The 20,000-nt window shown below is 37.6% G+C and overlaps 5 protein-coding genes across 12 annotated transcripts; 3 read left to right on the top strand and 2 right to left on the bottom strand.

The window, feature by feature from the left end:
- The first annotated feature begins 7 nt into the window (after positions 1-7).
- On the top strand, positions 8-2,021 carry LOC104784717 (uncharacterized). The gene is made up of 9 exons (XM_087451763.1): positions 8-256; positions 410-490; positions 598-687; positions 786-952; positions 1,087-1,156; positions 1,249-1,328; positions 1,443-1,505; positions 1,604-1,680; positions 1,763-2,021. Exons 1-9 carry the CDS (start codon positions 77-79, stop codon positions 1,861-1,863), a joined length of 909 nt encoding a protein of 302 aa, XP_087307889.1. The 5' UTR covers positions 8-76; the 3' UTR covers positions 1,864-2,021.
- LOC104784718 (uncharacterized) lies at positions 1,604-4,344 on the top strand. 3 transcript variants are annotated; one of them, XM_087451764.1, is made up of 11 exons: positions 1,604-1,680; positions 1,763-1,824; positions 2,454-2,580; positions 2,738-2,818; positions 2,909-2,998; positions 3,090-3,256; positions 3,387-3,456; positions 3,551-3,630; positions 3,723-3,785; positions 3,888-3,964; positions 4,046-4,344. In XM_087451764.1, exons 3-11 carry the CDS (start codon positions 2,503-2,505, stop codon positions 4,144-4,146), a joined length of 807 nt encoding a protein of 268 aa, XP_087307890.1. In that variant the 5' UTR covers positions 1,604-1,680; positions 1,763-1,824; positions 2,454-2,502; the 3' UTR covers positions 4,147-4,344. The 3 variants fall into 3 exon arrangements, with proteins under 3 accessions (XP_087307890.1, XP_087307891.1, XP_087307892.1); XM_087451765.1 differs by lacking the exons at positions 1,604-1,680; positions 1,763-1,824 and adding an exon at positions 2,094-2,169 and having other exon boundaries at positions 2,268-2,580; XM_087451766.1 differs by lacking the exons at positions 1,604-1,680; positions 1,763-1,824 and adding an exon at positions 2,099-2,169.
- LOC104784719 (uncharacterized) lies at positions 1,882-6,074 on the bottom strand. 2 transcript variants are annotated; one of them, XM_087451767.1, is made up of 3 exons: positions 4,821-5,279; positions 4,588-4,716; positions 1,882-2,205 (listed from the first exon to the last, which is right to left on the bottom strand). In XM_087451767.1, the coding sequence occupies exons 1-3, from the start codon at positions 5,139-5,141 to the stop codon at positions 2,023-2,025; spliced, it is 633 nt and encodes a 210-aa protein (XP_087307893.1). In that variant the 5' UTR covers positions 5,142-5,279; the 3' UTR covers positions 1,882-2,022. The 2 variants fall into 2 exon arrangements, with proteins under 2 accessions (XP_087307893.1, XP_010508080.1); XM_010509778.2 differs by lacking the exon at positions 1,882-2,205 and adding an exon at positions 4,165-4,487 and having other exon boundaries at positions 4,821-6,074.
- Positions 6,070-15,385, top strand: LOC104784716 (chromatin remodeling ATPase BRAHMA). 4 transcript variants are annotated; one of them, XM_087451761.1, is made up of 15 exons: positions 6,070-6,539; positions 6,598-6,786; positions 7,104-8,381; positions 8,512-9,813; positions 9,983-10,095; positions 10,328-10,415; positions 10,518-10,604; positions 10,727-10,819; positions 11,086-11,169; positions 11,250-11,453; positions 11,574-11,816; positions 11,890-13,437; positions 13,556-14,047; positions 14,137-14,385; positions 14,482-15,385. In XM_087451761.1, the coding sequence occupies exons 2-15, from the start codon at positions 6,616-6,618 to the stop codon at positions 15,103-15,105; spliced, it is 6,576 nt and encodes a 2,191-aa protein (XP_087307887.1). In that variant the 5' UTR covers positions 6,070-6,539; positions 6,598-6,615; the 3' UTR covers positions 15,106-15,385. The 4 variants fall into 4 exon arrangements, with proteins under 4 accessions (XP_087307887.1, XP_087307886.1, XP_087307885.1 ...); XM_087451760.1 differs by having other exon boundaries at positions 6,082-6,539; positions 7,107-8,381; XM_087451759.1 differs by having other exon boundaries at positions 6,470-6,786; positions 7,107-8,381.
- A 39-nt stretch (positions 15,386-15,424) lies between these two features.
- On the bottom strand, positions 15,425-16,949 carry LOC104784714 (ubiquitin-conjugating enzyme E2 6). 2 transcript variants are annotated; one of them, XM_010509771.3, is made up of 6 exons: positions 16,776-16,949; positions 16,546-16,625; positions 16,219-16,333; positions 16,053-16,105; positions 15,852-15,980; positions 15,425-15,762 (listed from the first exon to the last, which is right to left on the bottom strand). In XM_010509771.3, exons 1-6 carry the CDS (start codon positions 16,817-16,819, stop codon positions 15,620-15,622), a joined length of 564 nt encoding a protein of 187 aa, XP_010508073.1. In that variant the 5' UTR covers positions 16,820-16,949; the 3' UTR covers positions 15,425-15,619. The 2 variants fall into 2 exon arrangements, with proteins under 2 accessions (XP_010508073.1, XP_087307894.1); XM_087451768.1 differs by having other exon boundaries at positions 16,084-16,105; positions 16,776-16,944.
- Between the last annotated feature and the right edge of the window lie 3,051 nt (positions 16,950-20,000).

Below are 20,000 nucleotides of genomic sequence, written 5' to 3'. Positions count from 1 at the left end.
CGCAAACGCAACGCAACGCGAAAAAATATGCGATTTTTTTAAAACGTCATAAACACGTGGCTTATTATGATTGGCTATGAGGAGTGTGAGTAAAAAACAAACATTCATCGTCTCTAATGTGTGGCAGCTGCTTGAATTGAAAACTAGTGTGGGAGAAGAAGAAGGAGAAAGAGAGAGAATGGGAGATCTCTATGCTTTGGACTTCGATGGAGTTCTCTGTGATAGTTGTGGTGAAACCGCACTATCTGCTGTTAAGGTTATCTCTCTTAGCTTTTCATCTCTGAAACTCGTGTGGATTTTAGAAACATGTGATTCTGGTTTTGAAAAATTGGAACTTTAGTTATTGTTTAAGCTAAGAGAACTCCATCGAAGTCCCCGTTGATTTGTTCCGTGTTAATTATATATATAGGCTGCGAAAGTGAGATGGCCTGCTTTGTTCCAAGGAGTTGATTCCGCTTTAGAGGAATGGATCGTCGATCAGATGCATACCGTAATTTACTTTCTCCCTTAATCCTAAAGTGTTGTTGGTATCTGAATTAGTTAAAATTAAGATTCTTTTCTAGTTCAGTGTGATGGTTCAAGAGTTGGTGTTTGTAGGTGAGACCTGTGGTGGAAACTGGCTATGAGACTCTTCTACTTGTGCGACTGTTACTGGAGACGAAGATACCCTCTATCCGAAAGTCTACAGTGAGTGAATCAGAATATTCTTTACTAGATTTAGCTTGGATTAAGAGTATTTTTGTATTTTAGTATTTGTAGATTATGCATTGCACTTGTTTATTAAGGTTGCAGAGGGATTAACTGTTGATGGGATATTGGAGAGCTGGGCAAAGATTAAGCCTGTAATCATGGAAGCTTGGGATGAAGATAAAGATGCTTTGATCGATTTGTTTGGCAAAGTTCGAGACGATTGGATGAACGAGGACTTGACAACTTGGATCGGTGCCAATAGGTATATTGTACATCAAATCCTACTAGACAAAACACGTTTGAGACTGATATTGTACAAACAGTAAAGGGTTTCATATTATCTTGCACATTGACCTTCATCATAGCTTTGATATATATGGTCTGCTATATATGCAGATTCTATCCTGGAGTTTCAGATGCACTCAAATTTGCCAGCTCAAAGATTTACATTGTTACCACGAAACAGGTGCAGTAGTAATGATTCCATTCCAATATAAACTGTCTCGTCTGTCGCTATCATGAGCTGAACTTTTTAAGTATGGATGGGAAAAATTGCAGGGCCGGTTTGCAGAAGCATTACTGCGTGAAATAGCAGGTGTGATCATACCAAAGGAAAGGATTTATGGTTTGGGTTCAGGGTCAGTATCATTATGAGGTCCACCTATAAACTTTGATCTTGTTTCTTATCCAGATTTTACCCTTAAGCTAGCTTTTCCTTTTTTTTTTTTTTGTCTTTTTGTGTTTGTCAACAGGCCAAAGGTGGAAGTGCTAAAGCTTCTTCAATATAAACCAGAACATCAGGGCTTGATGCTGCAGTAACTTCCAATACATATATCACTAATTCTTCTCTATACATGACTTCCTAATGGTAACCATTACTTTACAATCCTATGGATTGTTTTGATTTGGCCAGCTTCGTGGAAGACAGACTTGCAACGCTGAAGAATGTCATCAAAGAGCCTGAATTAGACAAATGGAATTTATACCTAGGTGGACTCTTCCCTCTCCCATACCATCTCTTCTGATTCTCCTTACTGGTTATTCTAACAAAAAAAAACTTGCCTCAAAACAGGAAACTGGGGCTACAATACTGAGAAAGAGAGAGCAGAAGCAGCAAGCATTCCCAGGATTCAGGTTATTGAGCTCTCCACATTTAGCAATAAGCTTAAATGAGTGCATACTCATCGGGAAAAAAAAAAGCTCCTTTTTATTGTATTCTACGGTTTTCAAGGGAAACTTATAAACCAAACTTGTCAAAGAAATTTCTAGTAAGATTCAGTAAACGAGTTGAACTTTCAGTACTAGCCAATATAAAAAGCTTTATGTGACCACCTATAATTCATCCTTGGTAAGATCATCATTGTTAGTATCACCACCTTCATCATCATCTTTCCTTTCATCAGCTTGAAGTTTGTCAACAACATCTTCAAGAGGAGGATCTCCAGGTCTTCTAAACTCTTGCTTCCCTAACTTAACCTCGTAAGCTTCTTCTTGGCTCAGCACAAACTCCGTTAGCTAATTGACAATTCACCAAGAAAGTGATGTTAGATAAATCCCGGCTAATCTACTAAACAAAGTTTCAGCATTTGGATGGCGCATTTACCTCAGTCACTAGCTTCCCATTTTGCATGTTGAACATCACGGTGCTTCGATCTATCTAACACAACGCAACGCGAAAAAATCGTCATAAACACGTGGCTTATTATGATTGGCTATGAGGAGTGTGAGTAAAACAAACATTCATCGTCTCTAATGTGTGGCAGTTGCTTGAATTGAAACTAGTGTGGGAGAAGGAGAAAGAGAAAGAGGGGAATGGGAGATCTCTATGCTTTGGACTTCGATGGAGTTCTCTGTGATAGTTGTGGTGAAAGCTCACTATCTGCCGTTAAGGTTCTTTAATAATCATATCAAATCTACTCTCTTCGCTTTTCATCTCTGAAACTCGTGTGGATTTTAGAAACTATCTGATTCTGGTTTTGAAAAATTGGAACTTTAGTTATTGTTTGAGCATCCCCGTTGATTTGTTCTTTCTTTTTTATATATATAGGCTGCGAAAGTGAGATGGCCTGCTTTGTTCCAAGGAGTTGATTCCGCTTTAGAGGAATGGATCGTCGATCAGATGCATACTGTAATTTACTTTCTCCCTTATCGTTGGTATCTGAATTAGTTTAAATTAAGATTCTTTTCTAGCTCAGTTTCAAGAGTTGGTGTTTGTTAGGTGAGACCTGTGGTGGAAACTGGCTATGAGAATCTTCTACTTGTGCGGCTGTTATTGGAGATGAAGATACCCTCTTTTCGAAAGTCTACAGTGAGTGAATCAGAACAGTCTTCATTGAACTTAGCTTGGATTAAGAGATTGTTTTAGTATTGTAGATGATGCATTGCACTTGTTTATTAAGGTTGCTGAGGGATTAACTGTTGATGGGATATTGGAGAGCTGGGCAAAGATTAAGCCTGTAATCATGGAAGCTTGGGATGAAGATAAAGATGCTTTGATCGATTTGTTTGGCAAAGTTAGAGACGATTGGATGAATGAGGACTTGACAACTTGGATCGGTGCCAATAGGTATATGTCTTCAACATTAAAACAAGTTTGAGACTGATATTGTACAAACAGTAAAGGGTTTCATATAGTCAAACTAACATATTATCTTGCACATTGACCTTCATCATAGCTTTGATTACTATATATGCAGATTCTATCCAGGAGTTTCAGATGCACTCAAATTTGCCAGCTCAAAGATTTACATTGTTACCACGAAACAGGTGCAGTAGTGATGATTCCATTCCAATTCAAAACGGTCTCGTCTGTCGCTACCATGAGCTGAACTTTTTAAGGTATGGATGGGAAAAATTGCAGGGCCGCTTTGCAGAAGCATTGCTGCGAGAAATAGCAGGTGTGATCATACCATCGGAAAGGATTTATGCTTTGGGTTCAGGGTCAGTATCATTATGAGGTCCACAAATAGACTTTGATCTTGTTTCTTATCCAGATTTTACCCTTAATATTGTTCTGTTTGATATCTCAACAGGCCAAAGGTGGAAGTGCTGAAGCTTCTTCAGAATAAACCAGAACATCAGGGCCTGATGCTGCAGTAACTTCCATTACATATACCTATCACTAATTCTTCTCTCTACATGACTTGACAATGGTAACCATTAGTTTATAATCCTATGGATTGTTTTGATTTGGCCAGCTTCGTGGAAGACAGACTTGCAACGTTGAAGAATGTCATCAAAGAGCCTGAATTAGACAAATGGAACTTATACCTAGGTGGACTCTTCCCTCTCCCATACCATCTCTTCTGATTCTCCTTACTGGTTATTCTAACAAAAAAAACTTGCCTCAAAACAGTAAACTGGGGCTACAACACTGAGAAAGAGAGAGCAGAAGCAGCAAGCATTCCCAGGATTCAGGTTATTGAGCTCTCCACATTTAGCAACAAGCTTAAATGAGTGCATACTCATCGGAAAAAGAAAAAGCTTTCCTTTTTATTGTATTCTACGGCTTTCAAGCGAAATTCATACACCAAACTTGTCAAAGAAATTTCTAGTAAGATTCAGTAAAAGAGTTGAACTTTCAGTACTAGGCAAGAGAAAAAGCTTTATGTAACCACCTATAATTCATCCTTGGTAGGATCATTATTGTTACTATCGCCACCTTCATCATCTTTCTTTTCGTCAGCTTTAAGTTTGTCAAAAACATCTTCAAGTGGAGGATCTCCAGGTCTTCTAAACTCTTGCTTCCCTATCTTAACCTCGTAAGCTTCTTCTTGGCCCAGCACGAACTCCGTTAGCTAATTGAAAATTCACCAAGACAGAGATTAATTGTGATGTTAGATAAACCCCGACTAATCTACTAAACAAAGTTTCAGCATTTGCGTGTTTCAATGGTACCTCAGTCACTAGCTTCCCGTTTTGCATATTGAACATCACGGTGCTTCGATCTACAGCCATGAATCTGACTCCTATCCCTCCTGTTCTCAAAACTTTTGTCCATTTCATAGCAATTTCAATCACCATATCCTGAGAATGAATTAATATAAAACAAATCAGGATTCAGAGTATTATGAACAGTAAGTATCTCGACCCAAAGAGAACGATTCAATTTGGGATTTTTTTTGGTTTACCTTGGTACGGGGGACGCCTAACCGGAGCTTGACGAATCCAACGACCGGTCCAAAAGTCCGTTTAGCCATTTCCTCTTGGATCTGATCGAATCCCAATTTCGAAAAATCCGGAGGCGGATCAAACTCCGGAGTGGTAGCTTGTTTCCCCCACTCTTTCCATGAATCGTCTTCTTCATTGTCTTCAACGTCGTCTAGATCGTCGGAGATCTCGATCCGTCGCTTTCCTGCTTCGGCGATCTGGACGAATCCGGAGAAACTCGAGATGATGAGAAGAAGAAGGACGCCAAAAAGTGGAATCAAAGAACGAACGATCATCTTCATGGTTAACAACAACAAGAGCTTGTAGAGATATATTTTGTTTCCAGGAATCAGATAGAACAGACGAAGTAAGACGGCATTTCTAAATCAGTAAGCTTTACAAATCTCTCAAACCATAATAATGTGATTTTGCTTGTTTTGTGGGAAAATTATTTAAACGACATTAAATTGAACTCGTTCAAAATATCAAAAACTGTGCGCCGTTTTGGTCTCTTATAAAAAAACTGCGTGCCGAAATTAATATTGACGTAAAGATGAAAACGACACTTGCTGTACCATAAATAAAACAGAGTAATTTTATCTCTAAAGGTCTAATCTATAGCTAGACAAGAGGTAAAAATAATTAAGTAAAAATCAAAACTGGAATCAAGGATTCTTCTCACAATCTCTCTAAAAAACTAGATTTAAAACTTTGAACTGAAAAAGAATTGAAATCTCTTAGTTTTCTCTCAAAAACAATTTAAGAAGTAGGGTTTTTTTTGTATTGATTTTTGGATGTTTTGCATAGGGGACAAACCTCCCTATTTATATGAAAATATCTAGATTACAAAATAAGTAAAATTTTCTTAAATCAAGTGCTAAAATAAAACAAACATTAGCCTAATTTTAATTTTCAGGTTTGTTTTCTTTTTCTTATATTACCCAATTACAGAAAAAAAGAAATATATGAAATAATGAAATGTAAATTTACATGATAAAATAAAAATAAAAAAAGTAAGTAATCCCATTGGGAAAACGACACGTGTATCATCGTGATTAGTGGGAAGAAGGGTACTTAGTTGTAATAAAAAAGTGTAAACCGAGGTTAAACCTCGTGGAAACGCATTTTCCGTGTTCCAACTGTATCGAAGGGATGGGACCTACATTCGAAAATAAAAATAAAGTAAAAAAACACATTAATTAAAAAAAATCAGATTAATAGCCTCTCTCAAACCTTCTCACCAAAAAAAAAAAAAGGAAAAAAAAAAGAAAAGGGAAGTAACGAAAGCCAGCTAGGGTTTGACTGCGAGAAATTTCTGATCTGCGTGAATTTCTCGAGAGAGAGAGAGAAAGAGAAAGGAATCGATCATCGATTCCGTGGATATCGTTTCCCTCCCTTTTTTATTTTTATCTTCTTTCGTATTTTTAATCTCTCAATCTCCTCTCAAAGGGATCTGAGTTTATACCGTTGCATCCCGCATCTTCCGTTTCAGATTTACCCCAAATTCGATGCAAATCTAGAAGATAGAGAGAGAAAGAGCGAAAGGTGTGTGTGTGCGCGCAACAACGACGACTCAGTGTCTCTCCCCTCTCTTGTGTGTAAAATTCGAAAGTTCTATTTGAGGAACCTTTTTTATCTTTGCCGAGGGTGTGGGCGCTTGCTGTCCGATTTTTATTTTTATTTTTGGAGGGATTTATTGGGTGAGGTTTTTGAAAACCTTTTTGTCTTCTTCTTCCTCTGGCTGGGTTTAATTGTTAGATTCATCGACGAAATTGTATGCAATCTGGAGCCAGTGGCGGAGGGTCCGCTCGTAATCCGGGCATGGGTCCGGCTGGTCGGACTGCCTCCACCTCATCCGCTGCCTCTCCTTCTTCTTCTTCTTCATCTGTCCAGCAACAACAACAACAGCAACAACAGCAGCAGCAACAGCAGCTGGCTTCTAGGCAGGTAAAGGATTCTGAAACTGTTAAGTCTGTGTGTTGAGGTTTGTTTCGTTAATTAGTAGTACTAACTAGTTGGGATCAAATGCTTCTTTTGCATTTGCCATTTTTTGTCTCTTAAACTTGCGGTTTGTCAATTTTACTGGGGATTAACTGTTTCTCAATTCTGTGGAAAAAGGAAAGTAACCAATTCTGTGGTAGTATATTGTGTAATAGTAGCCTCTTAGGGTACCTGTATTCTTCGTTTACACACGAGTTGTTGCTCTGAATCGTGGAGTCTGTTTCACTTGATTGTTACTAATAATTATCGTGTTTCTAATGTAGCAGCAGCAGCAGCTGAGAAACTCAGACGCAAATGAAAACATGTTTGCATATCATCCTGGTGGGGTTCAGGGAATGGTGGGAGGTGCCAACTTTGCTTCTTCTCAGGGCTCTATGCAAATGCCTCAGCAGTCTAGGAAGTTCTTTGAGTCTTCTCAACAACAACAACAACAACAGCAACAGGGTTCTTCTCAAGAGGGCCAGCAAAGTTTAAATCCTATGCAGCAAGCGTATTATCAGTTTGCTATGGCTCAGCAACAAAAAGCACATCAGCAAGCTAGGATGGGAATGATGGGTTCATCAAGTGTGGGAAAGGATCAAGATGCAAGGATGGGAATGTTGAATATGCAAGACTCGAATCCCATGCAGGCTTCTACTCAGCCCCAGGCGTCGTCTTCTAAGCCATCCAGCGACCAGTTTTCTCGCGGTGAAAGGCAGATGGAATCAGGTTCTCAGCAAAGGAACGAAACAAAATCTCATCCCCAGCAGCAGGTGGGTACTGGACAACTAGCGCCTGGAAATATGATAAGGCCAATGCAGGCACCACCGGCTCAACAGGTTGTCAATAACATGTCAAACAACCAGCTCGCGTTTACACAACAGTGGCAGGCAATGCAGGCATGGGCGCGTGAGCGTAATATCGATCTCTCACATCCTGCCAACGCCAGCCAAATGAATCACATCCTTCAGGCAAGAATGGCTGCCTACCAGAAAGCTAATGAAGGCAATGTGGCTTCACAGTCACCATCTATTTCAATCTCTAGCCAGCCGGCTACATCTTCTGTTGTTCCAGGTGAGAACTCACCGCGTACCAACTCTGCTAGTGATGTCTCTGGGCAGTCAGGATCAGCGAAGGCCAGACATGCCATATCTACTGGCTCATTTGCCTCGACTTCCAGTCCCAGAATGGTCAATCCTGCTATGAATCCCTTCTCCGGCCAAGGGAGAGATAATCCGATGTATCCTCGACATTTAGTTCAGCCTACAAATGGGATGCCCTCAGGAAATTCCCTGCAGACGTCTGCAAATGAGACTCCTGTTTTGGATCAGAATGCGTCTTCAAAAAAAAGTTTAGGTCCTGCTGAACAATTACAAATGCAGCAGCCTAGGCAACTGAATGCACCGACTCCAAATTTACTAGCTCCATCTGATTCTGGTCCACTCAGTAACTCGTCCCTTCAGACTGGACAGGGGACCCAACAAGTACCGCAGCGATCAGGATTTACCAAACAACAACTCCATGTTCTCAAAGCCCAGATACTGGCATTTAGACGTTTGAAGGTTTTCAGCTTTGTCATTTTCCTTATTTCTTCTTTTTTAACGAATGTTTTGCTGGCGATGTATCACTGCCTACATATAATGTTTCTGCAAGTCAGGTTGATTGTTCTTTTTTTTGTTTTTTACTTTACAGAAAGGGGAAGGTTCTTTGCCTCCGGAGCTTCTTAAAGCTATTGCTCCACCACCGCTTGAACTGCAGATACAGAGGCAAATATCTCCTGTGAGAGGACAAGTTCAGGATAGATCTTCAGACAAAACTGGAGAAGACCAAGCAAGGTCGTTAGAGTGTGGAAAAGAGTCTCAGGCTGCTGCTTCTTCAAATGGACCGATTATTTCTAAAGAAGAAGTTAATGTTGCAGATACAGAAGTAGCTTTGACGACAGGCCACAGCCAATTATTTCAAAATCTGGGGAAAGAAGCTACTTCTACTGATGTGGTTACTAAAGAGGAGCAACAAACTGATGTATTCCCTGTTAAGTCAGACCAAGGAGCAGATGCTAGTAATAATCCTAGAAGTGATCCTACAACTGATAAGGGAAAGGCTGTTGCATGTGATGGAAGCCAATCTAACGCTCCTCCACAAGAAAATTCTCCGCAGCAGCCTAAGGAAACAGCCTCTGCCAGGAAATATCATGGGCCATTGTTTGATTTTCCCTTTTTCACTCGAAAACATGACTCTTATGGGTCTACACCAGCCAATGCCAATAACAATCTCACATTAGCATATGATATTAAAGATCTGATTTGTGAAGAAGGTGCAGAGTTCTTCAATAAAAAAAGAACAGACAGTTTGAAGAAGATAAATGGTCTACTAGCAAAAAATCTAGAAAGAAAAAGGATTAGGCCTGATCTTGTTTTGCGGCTTCAAATTGAAGAAAAAAAGCTTAGGCTATCGGATCTTCAGTCACGTGTTAGAGATGAAGTGGATCGACAACAACAGGAGATAATGTCCATGCCGGATAGGCCATACCGCAAATTTGTGAGGTTGTGCGAACGACAACGCCTTGAAATGAATAGACAAGTAATGGCCAACCAGAAAGCTGTTCGAGAGAAGCAGCTGAAAACCATTTTTCAGTGGCGTAAGAAGCTCCTTGAGGCTCACTGGGCTATACGTGATGCACGCACTGCTCGTAACAGGGGAGTGGCTAAATACCATGAAAAAATGTTGCGAGAGTTTTCAAAGAGAAAAGATGATGGCCGGAACAAAAGGATGGAAGCCTTGAAGAATAATGATGTAGAAAGGTACAGGGAGATGTTGCTGGAACAGCAAACAAATATACCTGGTGATGCTGCTGAAAGATATGCTGTTCTCTCTTCATTTTTGACCCAAACCGAAGATTATCTTCATAAACTTGGAGGGAAGATTACTGCCACAAAGAATCAACAGGAAGTGGAGGAGGCAGCAAATGCTGCAGCAGTAGCAGCGAGATTGCAGGTATATATTTATATTGTTTGGTCTACTCTACAGCGAATTATCTGTTACTCTTTGTAGATAATTCGTCAAAATTTTACTAAAATGTTGACTATGCATGTTACAGAATATAGAACTTTTTCTTTAAAAGTTATATTTTACACTACCTAACCTGTTTCCGTTTTTGATGCAGGGCTTGTCAGAGGAAGAGGTCAGGTCAGCAGCTCTTTGTGCTCGAGAAGAAGTTGTAATCAGAAATAGATTTACGGAAATGAATGCACCAAAAGAAAATTCATCTGTCAACAAGTAAGTCATTAATCACACAAAAAATGATCAAAGCAGGGAAGTAAATACTAGTTGTCATGATTTCTATGCCAGTGCAGCTGACTGCTTAAAATTTATGTGCTTATCTGTAAAAGGCTGATAATCCTGCACTTCCTGTGTGAGGGTATTTGTACGGGTCATAAAATTAGGAATTAGCTCCTTGGAATACTGTCTTTCGTGTTTTATTTATCTGCTTTCTTATGCTTAACTGTAGGTATTATACTCTGGCTCATGCTGTAAATGAAGTGGTTGTGAGACAACCTTCTATGCTTCAAGCTGGAACTTTGCGTGATTACCAGCTGGTATCTCCTCGATCCAGACTCTATGCGTTGCATTGTGTATATGTTCACATTCATGCCTCATTCTGATGGTTTCTATGGTTTTCTGCTCTTTTTGCCGCTTAGGTTGGATTACAATGGATGCTATCGTTGTATAATAACAAATTAAATGGGATCTTGGCTGATGAGATGGGTCTTGGAAAAACTGTGCAGGTTAAATCTGTTCTCAATTTGCAGGGATTCCTGGATTTACTGTACTTTCGCTTTTGGCGAGCAATAAATTTTTATATTGAGCCAGCATAATGTGCTAACTGTTTCATGTCTTCGCTGTGCAGGTAATGGCACTGATTGCTTACCTTATGGAGTTTAAGGGGAATTATGGACCGCATCTCATCATCGTTCCGAATGCTGTTCTGGTGAACTGGAAGGTTTGTGTTTTTGTTGGACTCTCCTGTGATATTCCACATAATCAATGATTGTCTGCCAACTCATAATTATCCAACTCAGTTTCTCAATAACCTACAAGCTCTTTTATCATTATCTAAGCTTAACTTTAACTCTAGCTAGCTGTTAATTGCACTGACATTGGCCATTTCCAGTTGATGAACTCTTCAGTGTTCTATCAGTTTTTTGCTATCTTTTCTCGACTTATATCTGATACCTAATTTAAGTCTTAACGAATTTCCTTCTGCAGAGTGAACTCCATACTTGGCTGCCATCTGTTTCATGCATATATTATGTTGGCACAAAGGATCAACGTTCAAAATTGTTCTCTCAGGTAAAATATTGAAAAAGTTGCATTTGCTCCAGATATTGTTTGAAATTGTAGATTGATACATTCCCTGTTCTCTTTAATAGGAAGTTTGCGCCATGAAGTTCAATGTCCTCGTTACGACTTATGAGTTCATTATGTATGATCGGGCAAAACTCTCAAAAGTTGACTGGAAATATATTATTATTGATGAAGCACAACGGATGAAGGACAGAGAATCTGTTTTGGCCCGAGATCTTGACCGGTATCGCTGCCAGAGGAGATTACTTCTCACTGGAACACCTTTACAGGTTGGTAACAGTATAGCCACTTGAGTAAAAATCAATGACACCTAACAAATGGAAACCAAAATTCTATAAGCCGTGATTATTATGCGACTATTCTTATCTTGCTTTTATCAAATCTTGTAGAACGATCTGAAAGAGCTCTGGTCCCTATTGAACCTTCTCCTTCCTGATGTCTTTGACAATCGAAAAGCATTTCATGATTGGTTTGCGCAACCCTTTCAAAGAGAAGGTCCTGCGCATAATATAGAGGATGACTGGCTGGAGACTGAAAAAAAAGTCATAGTCATTCACAGACTTCATCAAATTTTAGAGCCATTCATGCTCAGACGCCGTGTTGAGGATGTGGAAGGTTCACTTCCTGCTAAGGTAGGATCTATCTTATATCTCTGCCCTTATTTTCCATCTAGATGATTCTTCTGATTATGCTTTTGGGTTGCAGGTTTCTGTAGTCTTAAGATGTAGAATGTCTGCTATTCAGAGTGCCGTTTATGATTGGATCAAAGCGACTGGAACTCTTAGAGTTGATCCAGACGATGAGAAACTTAGGGCTCAGAAGAATCCAATATACCAAGCCAAGATATATAGAACTTTAAATAATAGGTGCATGGAGTTGAGGAAAGCCTGCAATCATCCTTTGCTCAATTATCCATATTTCAACGACTTTTCCAAAGATTTTCTTGTAAGGTCATGTGGAAAATTGTGGATTCTGGATAGAATCCTTATAAAGCTACAGAGGACAGGACATCGTGTATTGCTCTTCAGTACAATGACTAAACTCCTTGATATCTTGGAAGAGTATTTGCAATGGAGAAGGCTTGTATACAGAAGAATAGATGGAACTACCAGCCTAGAAGATCGAGAATCAGCTATTGTGGACTTTAATGATCCTGATACGGATTGCTTTATCTTCTTGCTTAGTATACGTGCTGCTGGACGGGGTCTCAACCTTCAGACTGCTGACACAGTTGTGATATATGATCCGGATCCAAATCCCAAAAATGAGGAACAAGCAGTTGCCAGAGCACATCGTATAGGGCAGACAAGGGAAGTAAAAGTGATTTATATGGAGGCAGTTGTTGAAAAACTTTCCAGCCACCAGAAGGAGGACGAGCTTAGAACTGGTGGTTCAGTTGACCTAGAGGATGACATGGCTGGGAAGGACCGATATATAGGTTCTATTGAGGGTCTCATAAGGAATAATATTCAACAGTATAAGATTGACATGGCTGATGAGGTCATTAATGCTGGGCGTTTTGACCAAAGGACGACTCATGAAGAGCGACGAATGACATTGGAGACTTTGTTGCACGACGAAGAGAGATATCAAGAAACTGTCCATGATGTGCCTTCTCTGCATGAGGTGAACAGGATGATTGCTAGGAGCGAGGAGGAAGTTGAGTTATTTGATCAGATGGATGAAGAATTTGACTGGACGGAGGAGATGACGAATCATGAGCAGGTTCCTAAATGGCTTCGAGCTAGTACCAAAGAGGTGAATGCTGCTGTTTCTGATTTGTCCAAAAAACCGTCAAAGAACATGTTGTCTAGCAGTAATCTGATTGTGCAACCTGGTGGACCGGGAGGTGAGAGAAAAAGGGGGCGGCCCAAGAGCAAAAAGATTAACTACAAGGAAATTGAAGATGACATTGCAGGTTACTCTGAGGAAAGCTCTGAGGAAAGGAACATTGATTCTGGGAATGAAGAAGAGGGAGACATTCGGCAATTTGATGACGATGAACTTACTGGCGCTCTTGGTGATCACCAAACCAAGAAGGGAGAATCTGATGGAGACAACCCCGTCTGTGGTTATGATTATCCTCCTGGCTCTGGTAGTTATAAAAAAAATCCTCCACGTGATGAAGCCGGTTCTTCAGGATCTTCTTCAGAGAGCCATAGATCAAAAGAGATGGCATCTCCTGTTTCTTCACAAAAGTTTGGCTCTTTGTCTGCATTAGACACTAGGCCAGGTTCTGTCTCAAAAAGACTGGTAGGTATCTGATCTTTCTCTTGCAGGTCTCTCTTTTTCTTTGTTGTTTGTGTAATGCTTGCTTCTTTCTTCTTCTTTGTTGTTTGTGTAATGTTTGCTTCTTTCATTATGTTGACAGCTGGATGACCTAGAAGAGGGGGAAATAGCAGCATCAGGGGATTCTCACATAGATCTCCAACGATCAGGAAGTTGGGCCCATGACCGCGATGAAGGGGATGAAGAACAGGTTTTGCAACCTACGATAAAACGGAAACGGAGTATTCGTCTAAGACCCCGTCAAGCGGCAGAAAGAGTAGACGGTAATGAGATGCCTGTAGCTCAGTCACTGCAAGTTGATCGTAGCTATCGATCAAAGTTGAGGACAGTTGTTGACTCGCACGGTTCAAGGCAAGATCAGAGTGATTCATCCTCAAGACTTAGGAGTTTACCTGCAAAGAAGGTAGCTAATACTTCCAAGCTGCATGTATCGTCACCAAAATCTGGTAGATTGAATGCCACACAGCTTTCCGTAGAAGATAATGTCGAAGCTTCCAGAGAAACGTGGGATGGAACTAGTCCTATTGGCTCTTCAAATGCTGGTGCGAGAATGTCCCACATCATACAGAAACGGGTATGTTCTGTCAAATGGCATTTACTTCATCGCAGTATTCTCTTATTTTGTTTCATTGATCTGAACTTATTCGGTCCTGGACTTTGCAGTGCAAAAACGTGACTAGCAAGCTCCAAAGGAGAATCGACAAGGAAGGTCAGCAGATTGTACCTATGCTGACAAATTTGTGGAAGAGAATTCAGAATGGTTATGCAGCTGGAGGTGTAAATAATCTTTTGGAACTACGAGAGATAGATCACCGGGTAGAAAGGCTAGAGTACGCAGGAGTTATGGAACTCGCATCTGACGTGCAGTTAATGCTAAGGGGGGCAATGGAATTCTATGGATTTTCACACGAGGTTTGATTTTTGCATTGCAAAAAAATTGAATTCCTTCAGTTCTGTGATTTGATGTACAAGCCAGATGGGTTTAAAGGTGATCGAAATTTTCTGCAGGTGAGATCTGAAGCAAGGAAGGTTCACAATTTGTTCTTTGATCTATTGAAGATGTCTTTCCCAGACACAGATTTCCGGGAAGCAAGGAATGCTCTTTCCTTTTCTGGCCCAACCCCAGCTTTGGTTTCTACACCATCCCCAAGAGGAGCAGGCATTAGCCAAGGCAAGAGGCAAAAGTTTGTAAACGAGGCAGAAGCCGAGCCAAGCTCTCCTCAGAGACCTCAACAACGTGAGAACTCAAGGATCAGAGTACAGATACCGCAGAAAGAAACAAAACTTGGGGGGACAACAAGCCACACTGATGAATCCCCAATTTTAGCTCATCCAGGGGAATTAGTAATCTGCAAAAAGAAGAGGAAAGACCGTGAGAAGTCTGCTCCGAAAACCCGAACTGCTGGCTCCAGCAGCCCGGTTTCACCACCTCCAGCTATGATTAGTCGTGGTCTCAGAAGTCCTGTGTCAGCTGGAGCTTCAAGGGAGACAAGGCTAGCACAACAGCAGCGCTGGCCAAACCAACCCACTCATCCAAACAACAGCGGTGCGGCTGGAGATTCAGTGGGATGGGCTAATCCGGTGAAGAGGTTGAGGACAGATTCTGGTAAAAGACGGCCTAGCCATTTATAGACGGACACTTGTTCTTAGTTCCTGAGAGGATTAAAGCCTCTTTTGCTTATATTCAATGTGATTGAAATGTGGCATTGAAAGCAATTTAGCAGTGAATCTTTGACCTTAGTAATCAAATAATTCTGTAGGTATATGGTCCCTTTCTTGTTATGTCGCGCTCTTTAGATCGTAATACCGAAAGGTTTATATAGTACATTTTAGAGGGTAAGTCCTTTCGTCCGCAATATGAATCTTTCGATGTTAATGTATAAAAAAAGTTCGGAGGGTATAACAAACAAAACGAGATACGGAAGGATTAATGTGTTCTTGACGAGAGAGATTGCAAAATGTTACATTTTTATGTACTGTTTTAAAAATGAAATTTCAATGTTCCTACAGAATAATATATATATATAAGTCTTTACAAATTTACAGAGGAAAGTTTCTCTCCTCTTTGGCAATGGCATTATACTGGTTTTAAAGTTGAAGAAAGACTAATGAAAAGTGCAGAGAAAGATTGAATTGAGTAAAACAATCATGGATCAGCTTTTCCAACTATTTCGTTGGCATCATCATCATCAGAGTCGGAACCATTTTCGCTCATGCTATCATCATCATCATCATCATCGTCATCACTTGAATTCTCCTTTTCTGGTTGTGCGTACTTGTCACAGTATTCTTCAAAAAAGGAGAAAGAAGATTGGAATATGTCAGTCAGTGAGAGTGTTGATGAATAGAGAGCAGGGAAAAGAGAGTGTAGACAATACCTTTAACTTTGAGCTCATAGGCAGCGCGGTCACGCATCAAGAGAGAAGCAGCTTCTCCATTAAAAGGATCAGATGGGTTTGGATATAGAAGCAGTTGGGGAAGGAAAGACTCGAAAACATTAATGAGATCTGCCAAAAGAAGCATAAGAACTTATAATGGAGACAATCCAAAGAGAAAGATAACACCACAAAATAAATTACCAAACATTGGGCTCCAAGTCTGGTTTATTACATCTAAGCAAACTGCCCCGGAACTGCCACAACACACACAGAGACGAAAACGAGTGAGTTTAAGAGAAGGGCAACAAAAACACTTAACACAATCTCGACAAAATATACAAAAGGGTAAAATGTGGGGGGGACATACGATTCATCGACATTGGGGTGATAAATCTTGTTAACAAATCCAACAGATGGGGATTTGTAAGGATAAGCTTCAGGAAGTTCGACTTTGATCTTCCAAACACCTCCCTGATATAGACCTTTTCAAGTACAAACAACAACAAAAGAGCCAATCAAACTCTTGGGGTATCCTCATATTCAAAGAAGATTCATCGTTTGCTTATACATGAAGATCCAAATTCAAGTATGTATGGCCACCATGATGTGAAACCCAAATTAAAGTTCATATGAATCTGAGAAGTTGAAGTTTGAATTAAGCAAACCAAACAAATCAATAAGGGGGAGAAATTACTGTCAGTGGGACCATGGAAGGTGACATAGAACATTTGCAAATCGTCGTTGATTGTATCCACCTTGTAATCACTCATCATCCTATACATATATATCCAAACAATAAACCAGATTAAGATGATGAAGACGACGAAGAAGAAGAACTTCATCAACAGATTAATAAAATAAATAAACCCAGAACAAAACGAGAGAGAGAGAATTCAATCAATCAAGTGGAACAAATTAACATACAATTTCATCATATCCATCTCTCGGCGTTTGCTTGGTGAAGCCATGGCTGATTCTCCCTTCTCCCTTCTTCTTCTTCTATCAAGAATCTCGTTTTGAGAAAGAGAGAGAAAAGATTCGAAAAGGAGAAAAATAAAATAAAATGATAAAGAGAGAGAGAGAAAAAGAAAGATCAATGAGATGGGACATTTATTTGCCTTTCTCTTTATTATTCTCCAATTCCTTTTTTACCCTTTTTTATTGTTTTGCCTTTTTTATTTAATTACTGGAAATAATAATAATTTCACTTTCTATTTCTTTCTTCAAAATAGTCTTAAATGTTTAAAGAAGATTTGATTATTAGCTAACTAAAATAATCTCACAACATGCCGCAAACACAAGGAAAAAAAAAAAGTTTGTTCTTTTAAGCATTCTATATATCACTAAACTTTAAAATTTCTTAATTAATCTTACAATTTTTATAAATATAGTTGTTTAAGTATGACAATGTCAATTAGACCTATTAGATTATATAGTATCTAGTTTCAATTATTTCTTCTTATACGTGTTATGCGAACATCCATACTTTGTTTTCTTAATCAAAATACTTTAATCAATCAAAAAACATAATAATAATGTGTAGACAAGACAATATTAATATGATAAACTGACATCTTTCTAGTCTTATCCACCCTTCCCCTAACCACTAACAATCACTATTTTAATTATTCATTCATAAAATATATATATACATATTCGGATGTCATATATACTTATCCTAAAAGAAAAAAATTGCATCCTATAATCATTATTCGTAGAAACAATTTACACTATTCATGAAAATAATTTATCATAATTACAAATGATACAAATTAGTCAAATACTGGAAATAATAATAATTTCACTTACTATTTCTTTCTTCAAAATAATCTTAAATGTTTAAAGAAGATTTGATTAGCTAACTAAAATAATATCACAACATGCCGCAAAGTTTGTACACAAGGAAAAAATAACAATTTAAGTATTCTACTAGATTTTAACCTGTGGTATACCGCAGAATAATTTTTTTATATAATATAGTTTTAACTTCTCTTTGTTTCTTATATTTAGTTAAGTAGTATTTGAATTGTTCATTATTAATATAAATAATAACATACATAATAAATAATTTATAAGATATTATCTGATTTTTTTTTTTCCACAAGATATTATCTGATTAAGACATAATTTTTCTAATGATTTAATTGTTTTACAAAATTTAGTTAAATTACCTTGATTTGATATTTATAATATTTGTAAAGTTGACAAAATAATTAAATGAGGATTTAACCCGTATTTTGATATCGAATTAATGATATTTTAAATTTATATTAATGTTAATTCAAATCCGTCAAGTCTTATAACATGTCCCGCCATATCACCATATTATATAGTATTTTAAACTATTTATAAGCAATGATTGTAATATTTTAATTGATAAAAGAAAATAGCAATGAAGTGGAGATATTATAAAGATAATACTCGATTTAAGATATCAATTTAGGAATATGATATTAAATGTAAAGATTGTACAAGTATAAACAAAAATTGATTTAGGAAAATAGAAATAAATTAAGAAGAGATACTTTAGGAATGTAAAAATTTTATAGACAATACTCGATTTGAATTGCCATATTTTAGTTATTATTTTTTGTAATTTTGTAGGGATTAACTTTGTAAATAAATTTGTAAATAAGTATAACTTAAAGGATAGAACACAAAATGTACTTCAAAAATGTTAATATAGATATATCACGAAATTTTAAAAATTCTTAATTAATCTTAAATTTTTTTACAAATGTGTAGTTGTTCAAGTATGACCATGTCAATTAGACCTATTAGATTATAGTATACAGTTTCAATTCTTTCTTCTTATATGTGTTATGCGAACATCCATACTTGTTTTCTTAATCAAAAATCCTTTAATCAATCAAACAAGATAATTATAATGTGCAGACAAGACAAAGATTAATATGATAAATTGGAACCTTTCTAGTCTTATCCACCCTTCCCCTAACCACTAACAATCACTATTTTAAGCATTCACTCGTAAAAAATATATATATTCGGATGTCATATATACTTATCCTGTAAAAAAAAAATTGCATCCTATAATCATTATTCTTTTGCACTATTGATGAAAATTATTTATCATAATTACAAATGATACAAATAGTTAACTATCATATTATGATTTAATCAAATATTTTCATCAATAGTGCAAAATATTTTCATCATTAAGAACACAAATCACTGATTCGATGAAAGGATGTTGTCCCAGAACGGAGATTGCCTTTGCGGAAAACATCTATTGTTGGAGCATTCAGTTTCATATCTCTCTTCAAGGTGAGTTTTTGTTTCTTATACCAATCAGTGATTTGTGTTCTTTATATACTGATAGGATGCTCTGCTGTATTTCTTAATGAATTGTGTACTCCAAACTTAACTGTTTCTTTTGATTAATCCTGTGCAGTGGATCACATCTTTTGTTCTCTGGAGAAGGAAGGCTCGCCGAAGCAAGTAAGCAAACACAGTCTAGAATCTTGATAAACTTTTGCTTCATACACCTTCTATGGAACCTGAGTTTTGAGTTTGTAGTATAGAATTGAAAAACAAAACTACATACTGACAATTTGCAAATATTATAATATCTTATGATTTATAAGATATTTAAGACATAATTTTTCTAATGATTTGATTGTTTTACAGAATTTAGTTAAATTACCTTGATTTGATATGTATAATATTATAATATTTGTAAAGTTGACCAAATAATTAAATAAGGATTTAACCTGTATTTTGACATCAAATTAATGATATTTTAATTTTATATTAATGTTAATTCAAACCCGTCAAGTCTTATGACCCGTCACGCCATATAACCATATTATATAGTATTATAAACTATCTATAAGTAATGATTGTAATATTTTAATTGATAAAAGAAAATAGCAATGAAGTGGAGATATTATAAAGATAATACTCGATTTAAAATATTAATTTAGGAATATGATATTAAATGTAAAGATTGTAAAGTATAAACAAAAATTGATTTAGGAAAATAGAAATAAATTAAGAAGAGATACTTTAGGAATGTAAAAATTTTATAGACAGTACTCGATTTGAATTACCATATTTTATTTATTATTTTTTGTAATTTTGTAGAGATTAACTTTGTAAATAAGTATAACTTAAAGAGTAGAACACAAA

This window comes from Camelina sativa, chromosome 5, assembly GCF_030686135.1.
Source record: "Camelina sativa cultivar CO46 ecotype springtype chromosome 5, ASM3068613v1".
Lineage (NCBI taxonomy): Eukaryota > Viridiplantae > Streptophyta > Magnoliopsida > Brassicales > Brassicaceae > Camelina > Camelina sativa.
The sequence above is the reverse complement of the archived record's forward strand: the minus strand, read 5'-3'. Positions and strand labels throughout refer to the sequence as shown.